Genomic DNA, 19,909 nt, shown 5'->3' on the forward strand with positions numbered 1-19,909 from the left:
CATCTCCAGGGGTTTGAAGACATCTCCAGAGGGTTTGGGGGTGTCTTGACAGGGTTTGAGGGCATCTCAAAGGGTTTGGGGGCATCTCTAGGGCTTCGAGGGCATCTCAAGGGGTTTGAGGGCATCTCAAGAGGTTTGGGGGTGACTTGAGAGGCTTTGAGGGAATCTCCAGAGGGTTTGAGGAGGTCTTGAGAGGTTTTGAGGGCATCTAAAAGGGTTTGGGCAGTTCTTGAGAGGGTTTGAGGGCATCTCAAGGGGTTTGGGAGCATCTCTGGGTGGTTTGAGGGCATCTCAAGAGGTTTGGGGGCATCTCAAGAGGGTTTGAGGGCATCTCAAGAGGTTTGAGGGCATCTCAAGAGGTTTGGGGGCATCTCTAGGGGGTTTGGGCAGTTCTTGAGAGGGTTTGAGGGCATCTCGAGAGGTTTGAGGGCATCTCAAGGGGTTTGGGAGCATCTCGAGGGTTTGAGGGCATCTCGAGAGGTTTGAGGGCATCTCAAGGGGTTTGGGAGCATCTCGAGAGGATTTTTCACCATCTTCGTTGACCGTGCCCAACGGGGACATGCCCACCACCACCACCACCTCCATCAACCCCAACCACCAGCACCTCCCACCTCCCCCTTTCAGGTCCACCCTCTCTTCTCCACCATCTACAACTCCATCCACTTCCTGGCCACGGCGGTGGAGGCGGCGCGCCGCGCCGGCCGCTGGGTGATGGGCACCAGCGTGGCCGAGCACGCCCGCGACTTCCAACTCCAAGGCTTGGGCCAGACCTTCACGGTGGACGGGGACGGCGCCGTGTCCGTGCCCTACGTGGTGCTGGACACGGACGGCAAAGGCCACCACCTGTGGCCGGTCTACGGGCTGGAGCCGGGCACGCGCGGCCTCAGCTACCGCAGCCACAGCCCCCACTGGCCCCACAGCTCCAGCCCGGCCACCGACGCCGGCTGCTGGTTCGACTCGGCGGCCATCTGCAACGGCGGTGAGCGGTGGGGGTGGTGGGGAGGGGTGGGGTGGGGTGGAGATGGTGGAGGTGGTTATGGGGTCTGCTGGGGCGGGACTGAGGTTCTGGGTCAGTTGGGGCGGTGGTGGCACCGTGGTTGTGGTTCTGCTGTGGTGGCCACCATGGTTGTGGTGGCACCATGGTTGTGGTGGAGGTGCTGGAGGTGGTTATGGGGTCTGCTGGGGCGGGACTGAGGTTCTGGGTCAGTTGGGTTCATGGTGGCATCATGGTTGTGGGTCTGCTGTGGTGGCACCGTGGGGCTTGGTCTGCTGTGGTGGCACCATGGTTGGGATGGAGATGCTGGAGGTGGTTATGGGGTCTGCTGGGGCGGGACTGAGGTTCTGGGTCAGTTGGGGTGGTGGTGGCACCGTGGTTGTGGTTCTGCTGTGGTGGCCACCATGGTTGTGGTGGCACCATGGTTGTTGTGGGAGTGGTGGTGGTTGTGGATGTGGTTATGGGGTCTGCTGGGTTGGGACTGAGGTTCTAGATCAGTTGGGGTCATGAGGCCACCATGGTTGTGGGTCTGCTGTGGTGGCACCATGGTTGGGGTGGAGATGGTGGACGTGGTTATGGGGTCTGCTGGGGCGGGACTGAGGTTCTGGGTCAGTTGGGGTCATGGTGGCACCGTGGTTGTGGGTCTGCTGTGGTGGCACCATGGTAGTGGTGGAGATGCTGGAGGTGGTTATGGGGTCTGCTGTGTGGGACTGAGGTTCTGGGTCAGTTGGGGCGGTGGTGGCACCGTGGTTGTGGGTCTGCTGTGGTGGCCACCATGGTAGTGGTGGCACCATGGAGCCAGAATGGCCCTGGTATAGATGCTGGAGGTGGTTATGGTGTCTGCTGGGGCGGGACTGAGGTTCTGGGTCAGTTGGGTTCATGGTGGCATCATGGTTGTGGGTCTGCTGTGGTGGCACCGTGGGGCTTGGTCTGCTGTGGTGGCCACCATGGTTGTGGTGGAGATGCTGGAGGTGGTTATGGGGTCTGCTGCGTGGGACTGAGGTTCTCGGTCAGTTGGGGCGGTGGTGGCACCGTGGTTGTGGGTTTGCTGTGGTGGCCACCATGGTTGTGGTGGCACCATCGAGCTGGAATGGCCGTGGTGGAGATGCCAGAGGTGGTTATGGGGTCTGCTATGGTGGGACTGGGGTTCTGGGTCAGTTGGGTTCACGGTGGCATCATGGTTGTGGGTCTGCTGTGGTGGCACCGTGGGGCTTGGTCTGCTGTGGTGGCCACCATGGTAGTGGTGGAGATGCCAGAGGTGGTTATGGGGTCTGCTGGGGCGGGACTGAGGTTCTGGGTCAGTTGGGGCGGTGGTGGCACCGTGGTTGTGGGTCTGCTGTGGTGGCCACCATGGTTGTGGTGGCACCATGGTAGTGGTGGAGATGGTGGAGGTGGTTATGGGGTCTGCTGGGGCGGGACTGAGGTTCTGGGTCAGTTGGGATCATGGTGGCACCGTGGTTGTGGTTCTGCTGTGGTGGCACCGTGGGGCTTGGTCTGCTGTGGTGGCACCATGGTTGTGGTGGAGATGGTGGAGGTGGTTATGGGGTCTGCTGGGGCGGGACTGAGGTTCTGGGTCAGTTGGGGTGGTGGTAGCATTGTGGTTGTGGTTCTGCTGTGGTGGCACCATGGTTGTGGGTCTGCTGTGGTGGCACCATGGTAGTGGTGGAGATGCTGGAGGTGGTTATGGGGTCTGCTGGGGCGGGACTGAGGTTCTGGGTCAGTTGGGGTGGTGGTGGCACCGTGGTTGAGGTTCTGCTGTGGTGGCCACCATGGTGCTGGGTCTGCTGTGGTGGCACCATGGTTGTGGTGGAGATGGTGGAGGTGGTTATGGGGTCTGCTGGGGCGGGACTGAGGTTCTGGGTCAGTTGGGTTCATGGTGGCACCGTGGTTGTGGTTCTGCTGTGGTGGCCACCATGGTTGTGGTGGCACCATGGTTGTTGTGGGAGTGGTGGTGGTTGTGGATGTGGTTATGGGGTCTGCTGGGTTGGGACTGAGGTTCTGGGTCAGTTGGGGTCATGAGGCCACCATGGTTGTGGGTCTGCTGTGGTGGCACCATACTTGGGATGGAGATGGTGGACGTGGTTATGGGGTCTGCTGGGGCGGGACTGAGGTTCTGGGTCAGTTGGGTTCATGGTGGCACCGTGGTTGTGGTCACCCCTGGTCACTCCAGTGGTCACTCGTGGTCACTCATGGTCACTCCTGTGGTCACTGGTGGTCACTCCCATGGTCATTCCTGTGATCACTCCTGTGGTCACTCCTGATCACTCCTGAGGCCATTCCCGTGGTCACTCATGGTCACTGGTGTTCACTCCAGAGGTCACTGGTGGTCAATGGTGGTCACTGATGGTCACTCCGGTGGTCACTCCAGTGGTCACTGGTGGTCACTGGTGGTCAATGGTGGTCACCCCTGGTCACTCCAGTGGTCACTCCAGTGGTCACTCATGGTCCCTCCTGTGGTCACTCCAGTGGTCACTCCAGTGGTCACTCATGGTCACTCCTGTGGTCACTCCAGTGGTCACTTGTGGTCACTCTGCTCCCCCCTCAGGGTTGGACGCCGGCTTCGTCTTCTTCCTCTTCCTCCTCATCGCCGCCCTGGGCGCGGCCGGCGCCGCCCTGGCGTGTCACATCCGGTGGGTGACAACGGTGACACCTCGGTGGCCTTGGTGTCCCCTTGGTGTCCCCATGGTGTCCCCATGGTGTCCCTTTGGTGTCCCTTTGGTGTCCCCATGGTGTCCCCTTGGTGTCCCTTGGTGTCCCCAAGGTTCTTGATCACCCCAATGTCCCCATGGTGTCCCCAATGTCCCCCAATGTCCCCATTGATGTCCCCAATCCCCCCAATATCCCCAATTCCCCCATTGTCCCCACTGTCCCCACTGTCCCCATTGGTGTCCCCATTGGTGTCCCCATTGATGTCCCCACTGTCCCCATTGATGTCCCCACTGTCCCCATTGATGTCCCCATTGATGTCCCCACTGTCCCCACTGTCCCCATTGATGTCCCCACTGTCCCCATTGCTGTCCCCATTGATGTCCCCACTGTCCCCACTGTCCCCATTGATGTCCCCATTGATGTCCCCACTGTCCCCATTGATGTCCCCATTGATGTCCCCAATGTCCCCATCGGTGTCCCCACTGTCCCCATTGGTGTCCCCACTGTCCCCACTGTCCCCACTGTCCCCACTGTCCCCATTGCTGTCCCCATTGCTGTCCCCATCGATGTCCCCACTGTCCCCATTGATGTCCCCATTGATGTCCCCACTGTCCCCATTGATGTCCCCACTGTCCCCATTGATGTCCCCATTGCTGTCCCCATTGATGTCCCCATTGATGTCCCCTCGGTGTCCCCATTGATGTCCCCACTGTCCCCATTGATGTCCCCATTGATGTCCCCATTGATGTCCCCACTGTCCCCATTGATGTCCCCACTGTCCCCATTGGTGTCCCCATTGGTGTCCCCACTGTCCCCATTGATGTCCCCACTGTCCCCATTGATGTCCCCATTGATGTCCCCACTGTCCCCATCGATGTCCCCACTGTCCCCATTGGTGTCCCCATTGATGTCCCCATTGCTGTCCCCATCGATGTCCCCACTGTCCCCATTGATGTCCCCATTGATGTCCCCATTGGTGTCCCCAATGTCCCCACTGTCCCCATTGATGTCCCCATCGATGTCCCCACTGTCCCCATTGATGTCCCCATCGATGTCCCCACTGTCCCCGCAGGCGCCGCATTCTCCAGGCCCAGCTCATGAAGGGCCCCAACAAAATCATCCTGACCATGGAGGACCTGACCTTCATCAACACGCAGAGCAGCAAGCAGGTGACACTGGGGACAGTGGGGACATCACTGGGGACACTGGGGACACTGGGGACATTGGGGACACTGGGGACATGGGGACAGCATGGGGACATGGGGACATGGGGACATGGAGACATTGGGGACACTGGGGACACTGGGGACATTGGGGACACTGGGGACACTGGGGACATTGGGGACATTGGGGACACTGGGGACATCACTGGGGACATTGGGGGCAATGGGGACATTGGGGACAGTGGGGACACTGGGGACAGTGGGGACATTGGGGACATTGGGGACAGTGGGGACATTGGGGACAGCCAGGGGACATTGAAGACATTGGGGACACTAGGGACATTGGGGACATTGGGGGACATTATTGGGGACATTGGGGACACTGGGGGCAATGGGGACATTGAGGGACATTGAGAGGATTGGGGACATTGGGGGACATTATTGGGGACATTGGGGACAGTGGGGACATTGAGAGATGTTGGGGGGACATTGAGGGACATTGAGAGGATTGGGGACATTGGGGGACATTGGAGACACCTTGGGGACATTGGGGGGACATTGAGGGACATTGGAGGGGATGAGGACACTGGGGACAATGGGGGCATTAATGGGGACATTGGGGACATTGGGGGGACATTGAGGGGATTTGGGACATTGGGGGGACAGCCAGGGGGCATTGAAGACATTGGGGACATTGGGGACACCTTGGGGACATTAATGGGGACATTGAGGGGATTGGGGACATTTGGGGACATGAGGGACGTTGGGGACACTGGGGAGGCCATTGGGGACCCCCGATGACCCCGGCGTGACCCCGGCGTGACCCCGGTGTGACCCCGGCGTGACCCCGGTGCCCCCCCCGCAGGTGGACAGCAGCCAGGCCAGCCTGGCCGGCCAGAGCGGGGGAGGGGACACCAAGAGCGGCGCCGCCCCCGGCCCCGACACCTCCAACGTGGCCGTGGCCGAGGTGAGGCCCCGCCCCCGGCCCCGCCCCCTCCGCACGGCCCCGCCCCCTCCCGCCCCTCCTCCCCTTTCCTGCTCCTCCCCCCCATCCCCACCCACGGGGGCGACAAGGCGAGGGGAACAGCGGCTCCGCCCCCTGGGCAGTGATTGACAGCTGATGGCCACACCCAGGAGATGATTGACAGGTTGTAACTGCGGCCAGGGCGATGATTGACAGCTGAGCTCAACTCCCTGGGGATGATTGACAGCTGATCTCAGCTCCTGGTGGTGATTGACAGCTGATCCATGCCCCTAGGAAATGATTGACAGCTGATCTCAGCCTCTAGGAATTGATTGACAGCTGATTCCTGCCCCACTGGGCAATGATTGACAGCTGGCCCTGCCCTATAGCAATGATTGACAGCTGATATCCGTACTGTAGCAGTGATTGGCAGCTGGCCCCGCCCCATAGCAATGATTGACAGGTGCCCCCCGCCCTATAGCAATGATTGACAGCTGATACCCATACTATAGCAGTGATTGGCAGCTGGCTCCGCCCCATAGCAATGATTGGCAGGTGCCCCGCCCTATAGAAATGACTGACAGCTGATACCCTCACTATAGCAATGATTGGCAGCTGGCCACACCCCCGGACAGTGATTGGCAGTTGGCCTGCCTATAGCAATGATTGACAGTTGATACCACACTATAGCAGTGATTGCAGCTGGCCCGCCTCGGGCAGTGATTGGCAGCTGATGCCTGCGCTATAGCAATAATAGATAGTGGCCCGCCCTATAGCAATGATTGACTGTTGATACCCACACTATAGCAGTGATTGGCAGCTGGCCCCGCCCCCGGGCAGTGATTGGCAGCTGATACCTCACCATAGCAATATAGATAGCTGGCCCGCCCTATAGCAATGATTGACAGTTGATACCCAACTTAGCAGTGATTGGCAGCTGGCCCCGCCCCCGGGCAGTGATTGACAGCTGATACCCACACTATAGCAGTGATTGGCAGCTGGCCCCGCCCCCGGGCAGTGATTGGCAGCTGATGCCTGCACTATAGCAATACTAGCTAGCTGGCCCCGCCCCCGGGCAGTGATTGGCAGCTGGCCCCGCCCCCGGGCAGTGATTGACAGCTGTTTCCCGCAGGATAACGCAGCAGCGAAGGGCAGCAGCAACCTCCCCCTGCTGCTGCTGCTCTTTAACCAGCAGGGCCTTGTCGCCTCCGTGCAGGTAAGCGCCAAAAGCCCCCGAATTCACCCCAAAAGTGACCCCGAATTCATCCCGAACCCACCCAGGCATCCCAAAACCGACCCTGGCACCCCAAAACCCCCCAGATTCACCCCAAAACCCTCCAAACTCACCCCAAAACCGACCCCGGCACCCCAAACCCAAACCTCACCCGAGTCACCCCAAAACCTCCTAAACTCACCCCAAAATCCCCCAAATTCACCCCAAAACTGACCCCAACGTCATCCCGAACCCACCCAGGCATCCCAAAACCGACCCTGGCACCCCAAAATCCCCCAAATTCACCCCAAAACTGACCCCAACGTCATCCCGAACCCACCCAGGCATCCCAAAACCGACCCTGGCACCCCAAAATCCCCCAAATTCACCCCAAAACCAACCCAAAACTGACCCAAACTCACCCCAAAACCCCCCAGACTCACCCCAAAACCGACCCTGGCACCCCAAACCCAAACCTCACCCGAGTCAACCCAAAATCTCCTGAACTCACCCCAAAATCCCCAAATTCACCCAAAACTGACCCAAAGTCATCCCAAACCCACCAGGCATCCAAAACCGACCTGGCACCCAAATCCCCAAATTCACCCCAAAACCAACCCAAAACTGACCCAACTCACCCAAAATCCCCTAACTCACCCCAAAACCGACCCGGCACCCAACCAAACCTCACCGAGTCACCCAAAATCTCTGAACTCACCCCAAAATCCCCAATTCACCCCAAAACCAACCCAAACTGACCCAAACTCACCCCAAAATCCCCCTAACTCACCCCAAAACCGACCCCGGCACCCCAAACCCAAACCTCACCCGAGTCACCCCAAAATCCCCCAAACTCACCCCAAAATCCCTCCAAAACTGACCCAAACTCACCCCAAACCTGCCCCAATTTACCCCAAATCCCCCCAAAACCGCCCCGATTTACCCCAAACCCCAAAACTGCCCCGATTTACCCCAAACCCGCCCCGATTTACCCCAAACCCGCCTCGATTTACCCCAAATCCCCCCAAACCCCAAAACGGCCCCGATTTACCCCAAACTCCAAAACGGCCCCGATTTACCCCAAATCCCCCCAAAACTGACCCAGACCCAAAACCACCCCAATTTACCCCAAACCTGCCCCAATTTACCCCAAACTCCAAAACAGCCCCGATTTACCCCAAATCCCCCCAAAACTGACCCAGACCCCAAAACGGCCCCGATTTACCCCAAACCCGCCCCGATTTACCCCAAATCCCCCAAAAACCCCAAAACGGCCCCGATTTACCCCAAATGCCCCCAAAACGACCCCATACCCCAAAACGCCCCATTACCCAACCGGCCCCGGGCCCCTCCCCCGCAGGGCGACTGGGTGTGGCTGAAGAAGTTCCCAGGTGACCAACACACGGAGGTGAAACCGGCCACCAAGCTGACCTTCTGCAAGGGGACACCTGGGGACATCTGGGGACATCCGGGGACATGGGGACACCTGGGGACATCTGGGGGCCATCATGGAGAACCAATGGGCCCATTGGGGACCCTGGGACTCCAGGACCTCCCAGGGTCCGGACACTAAATGGACTCCCAATGAGAAATGGCCATCATGGAGAACATTGGCCATCGGATACCCAAATCCGGCACCTGGGCCCATCATCCGGCAGGGGCACTGGGATGGGCACAGGGAATCCCATGGGACCAGACACCTGGGGACACCCAGGGCACCAACTGACTGGCTTGGCTGCAGGAGTGGGCACCTGGGGACATCACTGGGGCAAACTCCAATGGGAACATTGGGGACACCTGGGGACATCTGGGGACATCTGGGGGCCATCATGGAGAACATTGGGCCATGGGGACACCTGGGGACATGGGGACATCCAGGGGACATCATGGAGAACATTGGGCCATCATGGAGAACATTGGGCCATGGGGACACCTGGGGATCATGGGGACATCTGGGGGCCATCATGGAGAACATTGGGCCATCATGGAGAACATTGGGTCATGGGGACACCTGGGGACATGGGGACATCCAGGGGCCATCATGGAGAACATTGGGCCATGGGGACACCTGGGGACATCCGGGGCCATGGGGACACCTGGGGACACGGGGACATCTGGGGGTCATCATGGAGAACATTGGGCCATCATGGAGAACATTGGGCCATGGGGACACCTGGGGACATGGGGACATCGTTGGGTCATCATGGAGAACATTGGGCATCATGGAGAACATGGGCCCATGGGGACACCTGGGGACACGAGGACATCTGGGGGTCATCATGGAGAACATTGGGCCATGGGGGACACCAGGGACAGCGGGGACACCAGGGGCAGGGGACACAGGGGTCATCATGGAGAACATTGGGCCATCATGGAGAACATTGGGCCATGGGGACACCGGGGCATGGGGACATCCAGGGGCCATCATGGAGAACATTGGGCCATCATGGAGAACATGGGTCATGGGAACTTGGGGACACGGGGACACATTGGGTCATCATGGAGAACATTGGGCCATGGGGACACCAGGGGACACGGGGACATCCAGGGGTCATGGGACACGGAGGGTCATCATGGAGAACATTGGGTCATCATGGAGAACATTGGGCCATCATGGAGAACATTGGGCCATGGGGACACCAGGTGACACGGGGACATCCGGGGGTCACAGTCGGGCCATGGGGACATCGTTGGGTCATGGGGACATCGTTGGGTCATCGTGGTCAAGGTTGGACCACGGTGATCCATCATTGGATCTTGGGAACATCATTGGGTCATCCCCACCCCATCTATGTCATCTCTGTGTCCCCTCACGTCCTGGTGTCCCCATCCCCTCCCTGGTGTCACCTCCTGGTCCCCGTGTCTTCATGTCCCATCCTGGTGTCTCCTCCCTGGTGTCCCATCTCCTTTCCTGGTGTCCTCTCCTGTCCTGGTGTCCCCATCTCCTGTCCTGGTGTCCCGATCCTGTCCTGGTGTCCCCATCTCCTGTTCTGGTGTCCCCATCTCCTGTCCTGGTGTCCCCATCTCCTGTCCTGGTGTCCCCTCATGGTGTCCCCTCCTGTCCTGGTGTCCCCATCCCCTCCCTGGTGTCACCTCCTGGTCCCCGTGTCTTCATGTCCCATCCTGGTGTCTCCTGTTCTGGTGTCCCCATCTCCTGTCCTGGTGTCCTCTCCTGTCCTGGTGTCCCCATCTCCTGTCATGGTGTCCCCTCATGGTGTCCCCTCCTGTCCTGGTGTCCCCATCTCCTGTTCTGGTGTCCCCATCTCCTGTCCTGGTGTCCCTTCATGGTGTCCCCTCATGTCCTGGTGTCCTCTCCTGGTGTCCCCATCTCCCCTGGTGTCCCCATCTCCACCCTGGTGTCCCCATCTCCTCCCCAATGTCCCCTCCTGTCCCGGTGTCCCCTCATGGTGTCCCCATCTCCTGTCATGGTGTCCTCTCCCGGTGTCCCCATCTCCTGTTCTGGTGTCCCCATCTCCTGTCATGGTGTCCCCTCATGGTGTCCCCATCTCCTGTCATGGTGTCCTCTCCCGGTGTCCCCATCTCCACCCTGGTGTCCCCATCTCCTCCCTGGTGTCCCCATCTCCTGTTCTGGTGTCCCCATCTCCTGTCATGGTGTCCCCTCCTGGTGTCCCCATCTCCACCCTGGTGTCCCCATCTCCACCCTGGTGTCCCCATCTCCACCCTGGTGTCCCCATCTCCTCCCCAATGTCCTCTCCTGTCCCGGTGTCCCCCAGCTGCGGGACCTGCGCCACGAGAACGTGAACCTGTTCCTGGGCTTCTTCCACGACTGCGGCATCTTCGCCATCGTGTCGGAGCACTGCTCGCGCGGCAGCCTGGAGGACCTGCTGCGCAACGAGGACATGAAGCTCGACTGGATGTTCAAGTCCTCGCTGCTCATCGACCTCATCAAGGTGACCACGCCGTGGCCACCACGGTCTGCTGGCCGTGGGAGGGGTCGTGGAGGTCTGGTGGCCATTGGGGTGGTCATGGTGATCTGGTGGCCGTGGAAGTGGTCATGGAGGTGGTCCCGGTGGTCCTGTGGCCACAGGGTGGTCCTGGAGGTGGTGGTGGCCATGGGGTGGTCATGGTGGTCTGGTGGCCATGGGGTGGCCATGGTGGTCTGGTGGCCATGGAAGTGGTCATGGAGGTGGTGGTGGCCATGGGGTGGTCATGGTGGTCTGGTGGCCATGGGGTGGCCATGATGGTCTGGTGGCCATGGGGTGGTCATGGAGGTGGTGGTGGCCATGGGGTGGCCATGATGGTCTGGTGGCCATGGAAGTGGTCATGGAGGTGGTGGTGGCCATGGGGTGGCCATGGTGGTCTGGTGGCCATGGAAGTGGTCATGGAGGTGACCATGGGAGTGGTGGTGGCCATGGGATGGCTTCAGTGGCCATGAGGTGGTCATGGGGTCATGGGCTACAACGTTGTAGGCCATGGTGGTGATCGTTGACCAGGGCACTGTTGACCACACCATTGATGTTGACCATGACCATGTTGACCATACCATTGACATTAACCATGGCCATGTTGACCACACCATTGACATTGACCATGCCATTGTTGACCACGACGTTGATTGTTGACCATGACCATGTTGACCATGCCATTGATGTTGACCACGCCATTGACGTTGACCATGCCATTAATGTCGACCATGGCTGCGTTGACCACACCATTGATGTTGACCGTGTCCATGTTGACCACGCCATTGACGTTGACCATGGCCACATTGACCACGCCATTGACAATGTCCATGTTGACCATGCCATTGACATTGACCATGTCCACGTTGACCATGCCACGTTGACCAGCAGGGCGTGCGGTATCTCCACCACCAGGACGTGGTGCACGGGCCCCTCAAGTCGTGGAACTGCGTGGTGATTGACCATGGCCATGTTGACCATGCCATTGATGGTGACCATGGCCACGTTGACCACGCCATTGACATTGACCATGTCCACGTTGACCATGGCCATGTTGACCACGCCATTGATGTTGACCACGCCATTGACATTGACCATGGCCACGTTGACCACGCCATTGACATTGACAATGTTCATGTTAACCATGCCACGTTGACCATGGCCACGTTGACCATGGCCAAGTTGACCACGCCATTGATGTTAACCGTTACCATGTTGACCACACCATTGATGTTGACCATGACCATGTTGACCATACCATTGATGGTTGACCACACCATTGATGTTGACCGTGTCCATGTTGACCATACCATTGATGGTTGACCACACCATTGATGTTGACCGTGTCCATGTTGACCATGCCATTGACATTAACCATGGCCATGTTGACCACACCATTGACGTTGACCATGCCCATGTTGACCATGCCCATGTTGACCACACCATTGACGTTGACCATGGCCAAGTTGACCACGCCATTGACATTGACCATGGCCATGATGACCCCACCATTGACGTTGACCACGCCCACGTTGACCACACCATTGACGTTAACCATGGCCATGTTGACCATGGCCAAGTTGACCACACCATTGACATTGACCATGCCATTGATGTTGACCACACCATTGACGTTGACCCTGGCCAAGTTGACCACACCATTGACGTTGACCATGGCCATGTTGACCACACCATTGACGTTGACCATGCCCATGTTGACCACGCCCACGTTGACCATGCCATTGACGTTGACCATGCCATTGATGTTGACCATGGCCATGTTGACCATTGCCAAGTTGACCACGCCATTGACATTGACCATGGCCATGATGACCCCACCATTGACGTTGACCATGTCCATGTTGACCATGCCATTGACGTTGACCATGTCCACGTTGACCATGCCCATGTTGACCACGCCATTGACATTGACCATGTCCACGTTGACCCCACCATTGACGATGACCACGCCCACGTTGATCACGCCCACGTTGACCATGCCCATGTTGACCACGCCATTGACGTTGACCATGTCCACGTTGACCATTGCCAAGTTGACCACGCCATTGACATTGACCATGGCCATGATGACCCCACCATTGACGTTGACCATGGCCATGTTGACCACGCCATTGACGTCGACCACGTCCACGTTGACCATTGCCAAGTTGACCACACCATTGACATTGACCATGGCCATGATGACCCCACCATTGACGATGACCACGCCCACGTTGACCACGCCCACGCTGACCACGCCCCCGTTGGCCGGCAGGGCGTGCGGTATCTGCACCACCGGGACGTGGTGCACGGGCGCCTCAAGTCGCGGAACTGCGTCGTCGACGGGCGCTTCGTGCTCAAGGTCACCGACCACGGCTACAACCAATTGCTGGAGGCGCAGCGCGTGCCGGCCCCGCCCCCGCAGCCCCACGGTGAGGGCGGGGCCTGGGCGTGGCCTCGTGGGGCGTGGCTTAGTGGGTGGGGCCTCGTGGGCGTGGGCTGGTAGATGTGGCTTTGTGGGTTTGTGGTCTCATGGGTGTGGCTTTGTGGGTGGGGTCTTGTGGGTGGGGCCTCGTGGGCGTGGCTTTCTGGGTGGGGTCCCCTGGGTGTGGTCTTGTGGGTGTGGCATCGTGGGCGTGGCTTCATGGGTGGAGTCTCATGGATGTGGCTTTGTGGGTGTGGCTTCTCCTGGGCGTGGCATCATGGGTGGAGTCTAATGGGCGTGGCTTTGTGGGCGTGGTCTTATGGGTTGGGTCTCATGGGTGCAGTTTTGTGGGCGTGGCCTCAAGGCTGTGACCTCATGGTTGTGGCATCATGGGTGGCTTCTCATGGGTGTGCCTTGGTGGGTGTGGCCTGGTGGGCGTGGCCTCTGGAGAATCAATGGGGACTCTTTGGGGGGGTGTGGCTCCGAGGTGGGTGTGACCAATGGGATGGGGCTAAAGAGAAGGGGCGTGGCTTCACTGAGGGAAGGGGTGTGGCCTCAGGGATGGGTGTGGCCTGTGGGAGGGACGCTGCCTTTGATTCAGGGGTGTGGCCTTGGGGTTGGGGGCGTGGCCCATGGGTGTGTTGGGGCATTGAGGGGCGGGGCTCCCATTGAGGGTGTGGCCACCTCCAACTCCACCCAATTAAGGCGGGGTCTCAGTGGAGAGGGCGTGGCCTCATGTGTGGGCGTGGCCTGGGTGGTGTCAACGAGAAAGGGGGCGTGGCTTATATAAAAGTGGGCGTGGCCTGGTGGCAATCTGGGCACATCCGGGGGTGCGGCCACACCCTTAAGCGCCCTCCCATTGGCTCTAGCCTTGCTGTGGGCGTGGCCTATCGGGGTGGGCCTGCCCCGTGGTGGGGTGGGCGTGTCCCGCGGTGGCGGTGGGCGTGTCCGAGCTTGGCCCCGCCCCCCCAGAGCGGCTGTGGACGGCGCCGGAGCTGCTGCGGGACGAGGCCCTGGAGCGCCGCGGCTCCTTCCGGGGCGACGTCTACGGCATCGGCATCATCATGCAGGAGGTGATCTGCAGGAGCCCCCCGTACTGCATGCTGGGGCTGCCCCCCGAAGGTGAGACCCCAAAAAATGGATTCTGCGCCCCAAAAAACCCCCCCGGGACCCCCAAAAATGAATTCTGCGCCCCAAAAAACCCCCCCCCGGGACCCCCTAAAACCCCCTGAGCACCCCCTGTATGCTGGGGCTGCCCCACAAAGGTGAGACCCCAAAAAAATGGATTCTGCGCCCCAAAAAACCCCCTGGGACCCCCAAAAATGAATTCTGAGCCCCAAAAATCCCCCCAAGATCCCCTGTACTGCATGCTGGGGCTGCCCCCCGAAGGTGAGACCCTAAAAAATGGATTCTGCGCCCCAAAAAAACCCCCGGGACCCCCAAAAATGGATTCTGTGCCCCAAAAACCCCCCTGGGACCCCCAGAAATGAATTCTGCACCCCAAAAAACCCCCCAAGATCCCCCACTGCATGCTGGGGCTGCCCCCCGAAGGTGAGACCCCAAAAAATGGATTCTGTGCCCCAAAAACCCCCCCGGGACACCCTGAGACCCCCGTGAGCACCCACTGCATGCTGGGGCTGCCCCCCGAAGGTGAGACCCCAAAAAATGGATTCTGCGCCCCAAAAAACCCCCTGGGATCCCCAGAAATGAATTCTGCGCCCCAAAAAACCCCCTGGGACCCCCAAAAATTAATTCTGTGCCCAAAAAACCCCTCGGGACCCCTGAGCACCCCCTGTATGCTGGGGCTGGCCCCCGAAGGTGAGAACCCAAAAAAATGAATTCTGCGCCCCAAAAAACCCCCCGAGACCCCCAAAAATGAATTCTGCGCCCAAAAATCCCCCCGAGACGCCCAAAAAATGAATTCTGAGCACCAATAAACCCCCGAGATCCCCACTGCATGCTGGGGCTGCCCCCCGAAGGTGAGACCCCAAAAAATGGATTCTGCGCCCCAAAAAACCCCCGAGACCCCAAAAATGAATTCTGCACCCAAAAAATCCCCCCAAGATCCCCCGTACTGCATGCTGGGGCTGCCCCCAAAGGTGAGACCCCAAAAAATGGATTCTGCGCCCAAAAAACCCCCCGGGACCCCAGAAATTAATTCTGCGCCCCAAAAAACCCCCGGGACCCACAAAAATGAATTCTGCACCACAAAAAACCCCCCGAGATCCCCGTACTGCATGCTGGGGCTGCCCCCGAAGGTGAGCCCCCAAAAATGAATTCTGCGCCCCAAAAATCCCCCCGAGACCCCCAAAAATGAATTCTGCGCCCCAAAAAAACCCCCCGGGACCCCCTGAGCACCCACTGCATGCTGGGGCTGCCCCCCGAAGGTGAGACCCCAAAAAATGGATTCTGCGCCCCAAAAACCCCCCCGGGACCCCCAAAAATGAATTCTGTGCCCCAAAAAACCCCCGGGACCCCCAAAAAATGGATTCTGCGCCCCAAAAAACCCCCCAAGATCCCTGTACTGCATGCTGGGGCTGCCCCCCGAAGGTGAGACCCCCAAAAAATGGATTCTGTGCCCCAAAAAACCCCCCGGGACCCCCAAAAAATGAATTCTGCACCCCAAAAAAAACCCCCTGGGACCCCCAAAAATGAATTCTGAGCCCCAAAAAACCCCCCCGGGACCCCCAAAAAAATGAATTCTGAGCCCCAAAAATCCCCCAAGATCCCCGTACTGCATGCTGGGCTGCCCCCTGAAGGTGAGACCCCAAAAAATTAATTCTGCACCCCAAAAATCCCCCGAGACCCCCAAAAATTAATTCTGCGCCCCAAAAAAACCCCCCGGGACCCCAAAAAATGGATTCTGCGCCCAAAAAAAAACCCCGGGACCCCCAAAAATGAGTTCTGCGCCCCAAAAAAACCCCCTGGGACCCCCAAAAATGAATTCTGCGCCCCAAAAATCCCCCCAAGATCCCCCGTACTGCATGCTGGGGCTGCCCCCCGAAGGTAAAAACCGTAAAAATGACCCAAAAACTCATCCCAAAACCGATCCCGAAACCTGAAAAATCAACCCCAAAACTCTGAAACCGACCGCAAAACTGACCCCAAGTGACCCCAAAGATCCCCAAATGTCCCAAACTGACCCCAAATGGGCTCAAATGTCCCCAAAGTGACCCCAAATGTCCCAAACTGACCCCAAATGTCCCAAATGTCCCCAACTGACCCCAAATGTCCCCAACTGACCCCAAATGTCCCAAACTGACCCCAAATGTCCCAAACTGACCCCAAACATCCCAAATGTCCCAAATGTCCCCAAATTGACCCCAAATGTCCCCAACTGACCCCAAACGTCCCAAATTGACCCCAAATGTCCCAAATGTCCCTGAACGTCCCAAACTGACCCCAAATGTCCCAAACTGACCCCAAATGTCCCCAAACTGACCCCAAACGTCCCCAAATGTCCCCAAATTGACCCCAAATGTCCCAAATGTCCCCAAACTGACCCCAAATGTCCCAAATTGACCCCAAACGTCCCCAAATTGACCCCAAATATCCCAAATGTCCCCAAATGTCCCCAAACTGACCCCAAATGTCCCCAAATGTCCCAAACTGACCCCAAATGTCCCCAACTGACCCCAAATGTCCCCAAAATGACCCCAAACATCCCAAATTGAACCCAAATGTCCCAAATTGACCCCAAATGTCCCAAACTGACCCCAAACGTCCCAAACTGACCCCAAATGTCCCAAATTGACCCCAAACATCCCTGAACGTCCCAAATGTCCCCAAATGTCCCCAAACTGACCCCAAATGTCCCCAAATGTCCCCAACTGACCCCAAATGTCCCCAAATGTCCCCAACTGACCCCAAACGTCCCCAAACATCCCAAATTGACCCCAAATGTCCCCAAACTGACCCCAAATGTCCCCAAATGTCCCCAAACGTCCCAATGTCCCCAAATGTCCCAAATGTCCCCAAATGTCCCCAAACGTCCCAAATGTCCCAAACCGACCCCAAATGTCCCCAAATGTCCCAAACTGACCCCAAACATCCCAAACTGACCCCAAATGTCCCCAAACTGACCCCAAACATCCCAAATTGTCCCCAAATGTCCCCAAATGTCCCAAACTGACCCCAAATGTCCCAAACTGACCCCAAATGTCCCAAACTGACCCCAAATGTCCCCAAATTGACCCCAAACGTCCCAAAGGTCCCCAACTGACCCCAAATGTCCCCAAACTGACCCCAAATGTCCCCAAACTGACCCCAAACGTCCCCAAATGTCCCAAATGTCCCCAACTGACCCCAAACATCCCAAATTGACCCCAAATGTCTCAAACTGACCCCAGACGTCCTGAACGTCCCCAAAGTGACCCTAAATGACCCCAAATGTCCCAAAATGACCCCAAACTGACCCCAAACATCCCAAATGTCCCAAACTGACCCCAAACATCCCAAATTGACCCCAAACTGACCCCAACTGACCCCAAACGTCCCCAAATTGACCCCAAATGTCCCAAACAAACCCCAAACATCCCAAATTGACCCCAAATGTCCCCAAATTGACCCCAAATGTCCCAAACTGACCCCAAACGTCCCAAATTGACCCCAAATGTCCCAAACTGTCCCCAAATGTCCCCAAATGTCCCCAAATGTCCCCAAACGCCCCCGTTTGCCAGAGATCATCGAGAAGGTGCAGCGGCCGCCCCCCCTGTGCCGCCCCGCGGTCTCGGCCGACCAGGCCCCGCTGGAGTGCATCCACCTGATGAAGGAGTGCTGGAGCGAGCAGCCCGAGAAGAGACCCACCATCGACCAGGTGTTCGACCAGGTGAGGAACCCACCCGAGATACACCTGAGATACACCTGGGACAGGTGGGACCAGTATGGAACCTGTGTGGGACCAGTATGGAACTGGTATGGGGTGATGGAACCTCTATGGAACCATTGTGGGCTGGAGTGAGAAGAGACCCACCATCGACCAGGTGTTCGACCAGGTGAGGAACCCACCCGAGATACACCTGGGACAGGTGGGACCAGTGTGGGACCAGTATGGAACCGGTATGGGACTGGTATGGGTCAATGGAACCATTGTGGGCTGGAGCGAGCAGCCCGAGAAGAGACCCACCATCGACCAGGTGTTCGACCAGGTGAGGAACCCACCCGAGATACACCTGGGATACACCTGGGACAGGTATGGGGTGATGGAACCAGTATAGAACCAGTATGGGACCAGTATGGAACCGGTATGGGACTGGTGTGGGCTGGAGCGAGCAGCCCGAGAAGAGACCCACCATCGACCAGGTGTTCGACCAGGTGAGGAACCCACCTGAGATACACCTGGGATACACCTGAGATACACCTGGGGCAGGTATGGGGTGATGGAACCAGTATGGACCAGTATGGAACCGGTATGGGGCACTGGAACCAGTATGGGATCAGTATGGGCTGGAGCGAGCAGCCCGAGAAGAGACCCACCATCGACCAGGTGTTCGACCAGGTGAGGAACCCACCCCAGATACACCTGAGATACACCTGGGATACACCTGGGACAGGTGGGACCAGTGTGGGACCAGTATGGAACTGGTATGGGGCAATGGAACCAGTGTGGGACTGGTGTGGGCTGGAGGGAGCAGCCCGAGAAGAGGCCCACCATCGACCAGGTGTTCGACCAGGTGAGGAACCCACCCGAGATACACCTGGGGCAGGTATGGGGTGATGGAACCAGTATGGACCAGTATGGAACTGGTATGGGTCAATGGAACCAGAATGGGACCAGTGTGGGCTGGAGGGAGCAGCCCGAGAAGAGACCCACCATGGACCAGGTGTTCGACCAGGTGAGGAACCCACCCGAGATACACCTGAGATACACCTGGGACAGGTATGGGGTGATGGAACCAGTATGGGACCAGTATGGAACCGGTATGGGACTGGTATGGGGCACTGGAACCAGTGTGGGCTGGAGCGAGCAGCCCGAGAAGAGACCCACCATCGACCAGGTGTTCGACCAGGTGAGGAACCCACCTGAGATACACCTGGGGCAGGTGGGACCAGTGTGGAACCTGTGTGGGACCAGTATGGGACTGGTATGGGGCACTGGAACCAGTATGGCATCAGTATGGGCTGGAGCGAGCAGCCCGAGAAGAGACCCACCATCGACCAGGTGTTCGACCAGGTGAGGAACCCACCTGAGATACACCTGGGATACACCTGAGATCAGTGGGCCAGGTATGGGGAGATGGAACGTATGGAACTGGTATGGGGCAATGGAACCAGTGATGGTGGGCTGGAGGGAGCAGCCCGAAAAGAGACCCACCATGGACCAGGTGTTCGACCAGGTGAGGAACCCACCGAGATACACCTGGGGCAGGTTGAGAGTATGGAACCAGTATGGACCAGTATGGGAACTGGTATGGGCAATGGAACCAGTGGATGGGCTGGAGGAGCAGCCCGAGAAGAGACCCACCATGACCAGGTGTTCGACAGGTGAGGAACCCACCTGGGATACACCTGGATACACCTGGGACAGGTGGGGCCAGTGTGGGAGCGTATGGAACCGTAGAATGTATGGGGCAATGGGA

General features: G+C 58.4%; 1 protein-coding gene across 1 annotated transcript in view; it reads left to right on the plus strand.

Annotated features, from left to right (window-relative positions):
* GUCY2D (guanylate cyclase 2D, retinal) overlaps positions 1-19,909 on the plus strand; it is a gene marked incomplete at its 5' end in the record, with an annotated part of 43,373 nt that overhangs the window by 4,691 nt on the left and 18,773 nt on the right. The window contains 10 exons of the mRNA XM_064737838.1: positions 625-979; positions 3,540-3,624; positions 4,716-4,812; positions 5,672-5,773; positions 6,903-6,986; positions 8,344-8,422; positions 10,716-10,894; positions 13,182-13,338; positions 14,304-14,453; positions 18,011-18,159. Of these exons, the coding sequence (XP_064593908.1) occupies positions 625-979; positions 3,540-3,624; positions 4,716-4,812; positions 5,672-5,773; positions 6,903-6,986; positions 8,344-8,422; positions 10,716-10,894; positions 13,182-13,338; positions 14,304-14,453; positions 18,011-18,159 (1,437 nt within the window). The remainder of the gene's footprint in view (positions 1-624; positions 980-3,539; positions 3,625-4,715; positions 4,813-5,671; positions 5,774-6,902; positions 6,987-8,343; positions 8,423-10,715; positions 10,895-13,181; positions 13,339-14,303; positions 14,454-18,010; positions 18,160-19,909) is intronic.

The sequence above is a fragment of the Zonotrichia leucophrys genome, unplaced genomic scaffold (genome assembly GCF_028769735.1).
Source record: "Zonotrichia leucophrys gambelii isolate GWCS_2022_RI unplaced genomic scaffold, RI_Zleu_2.0 Scaffold_115_144425, whole genome shotgun sequence".
NCBI lineage: Eukaryota > Metazoa > Chordata > Aves > Passeriformes > Passerellidae > Zonotrichia > Zonotrichia leucophrys.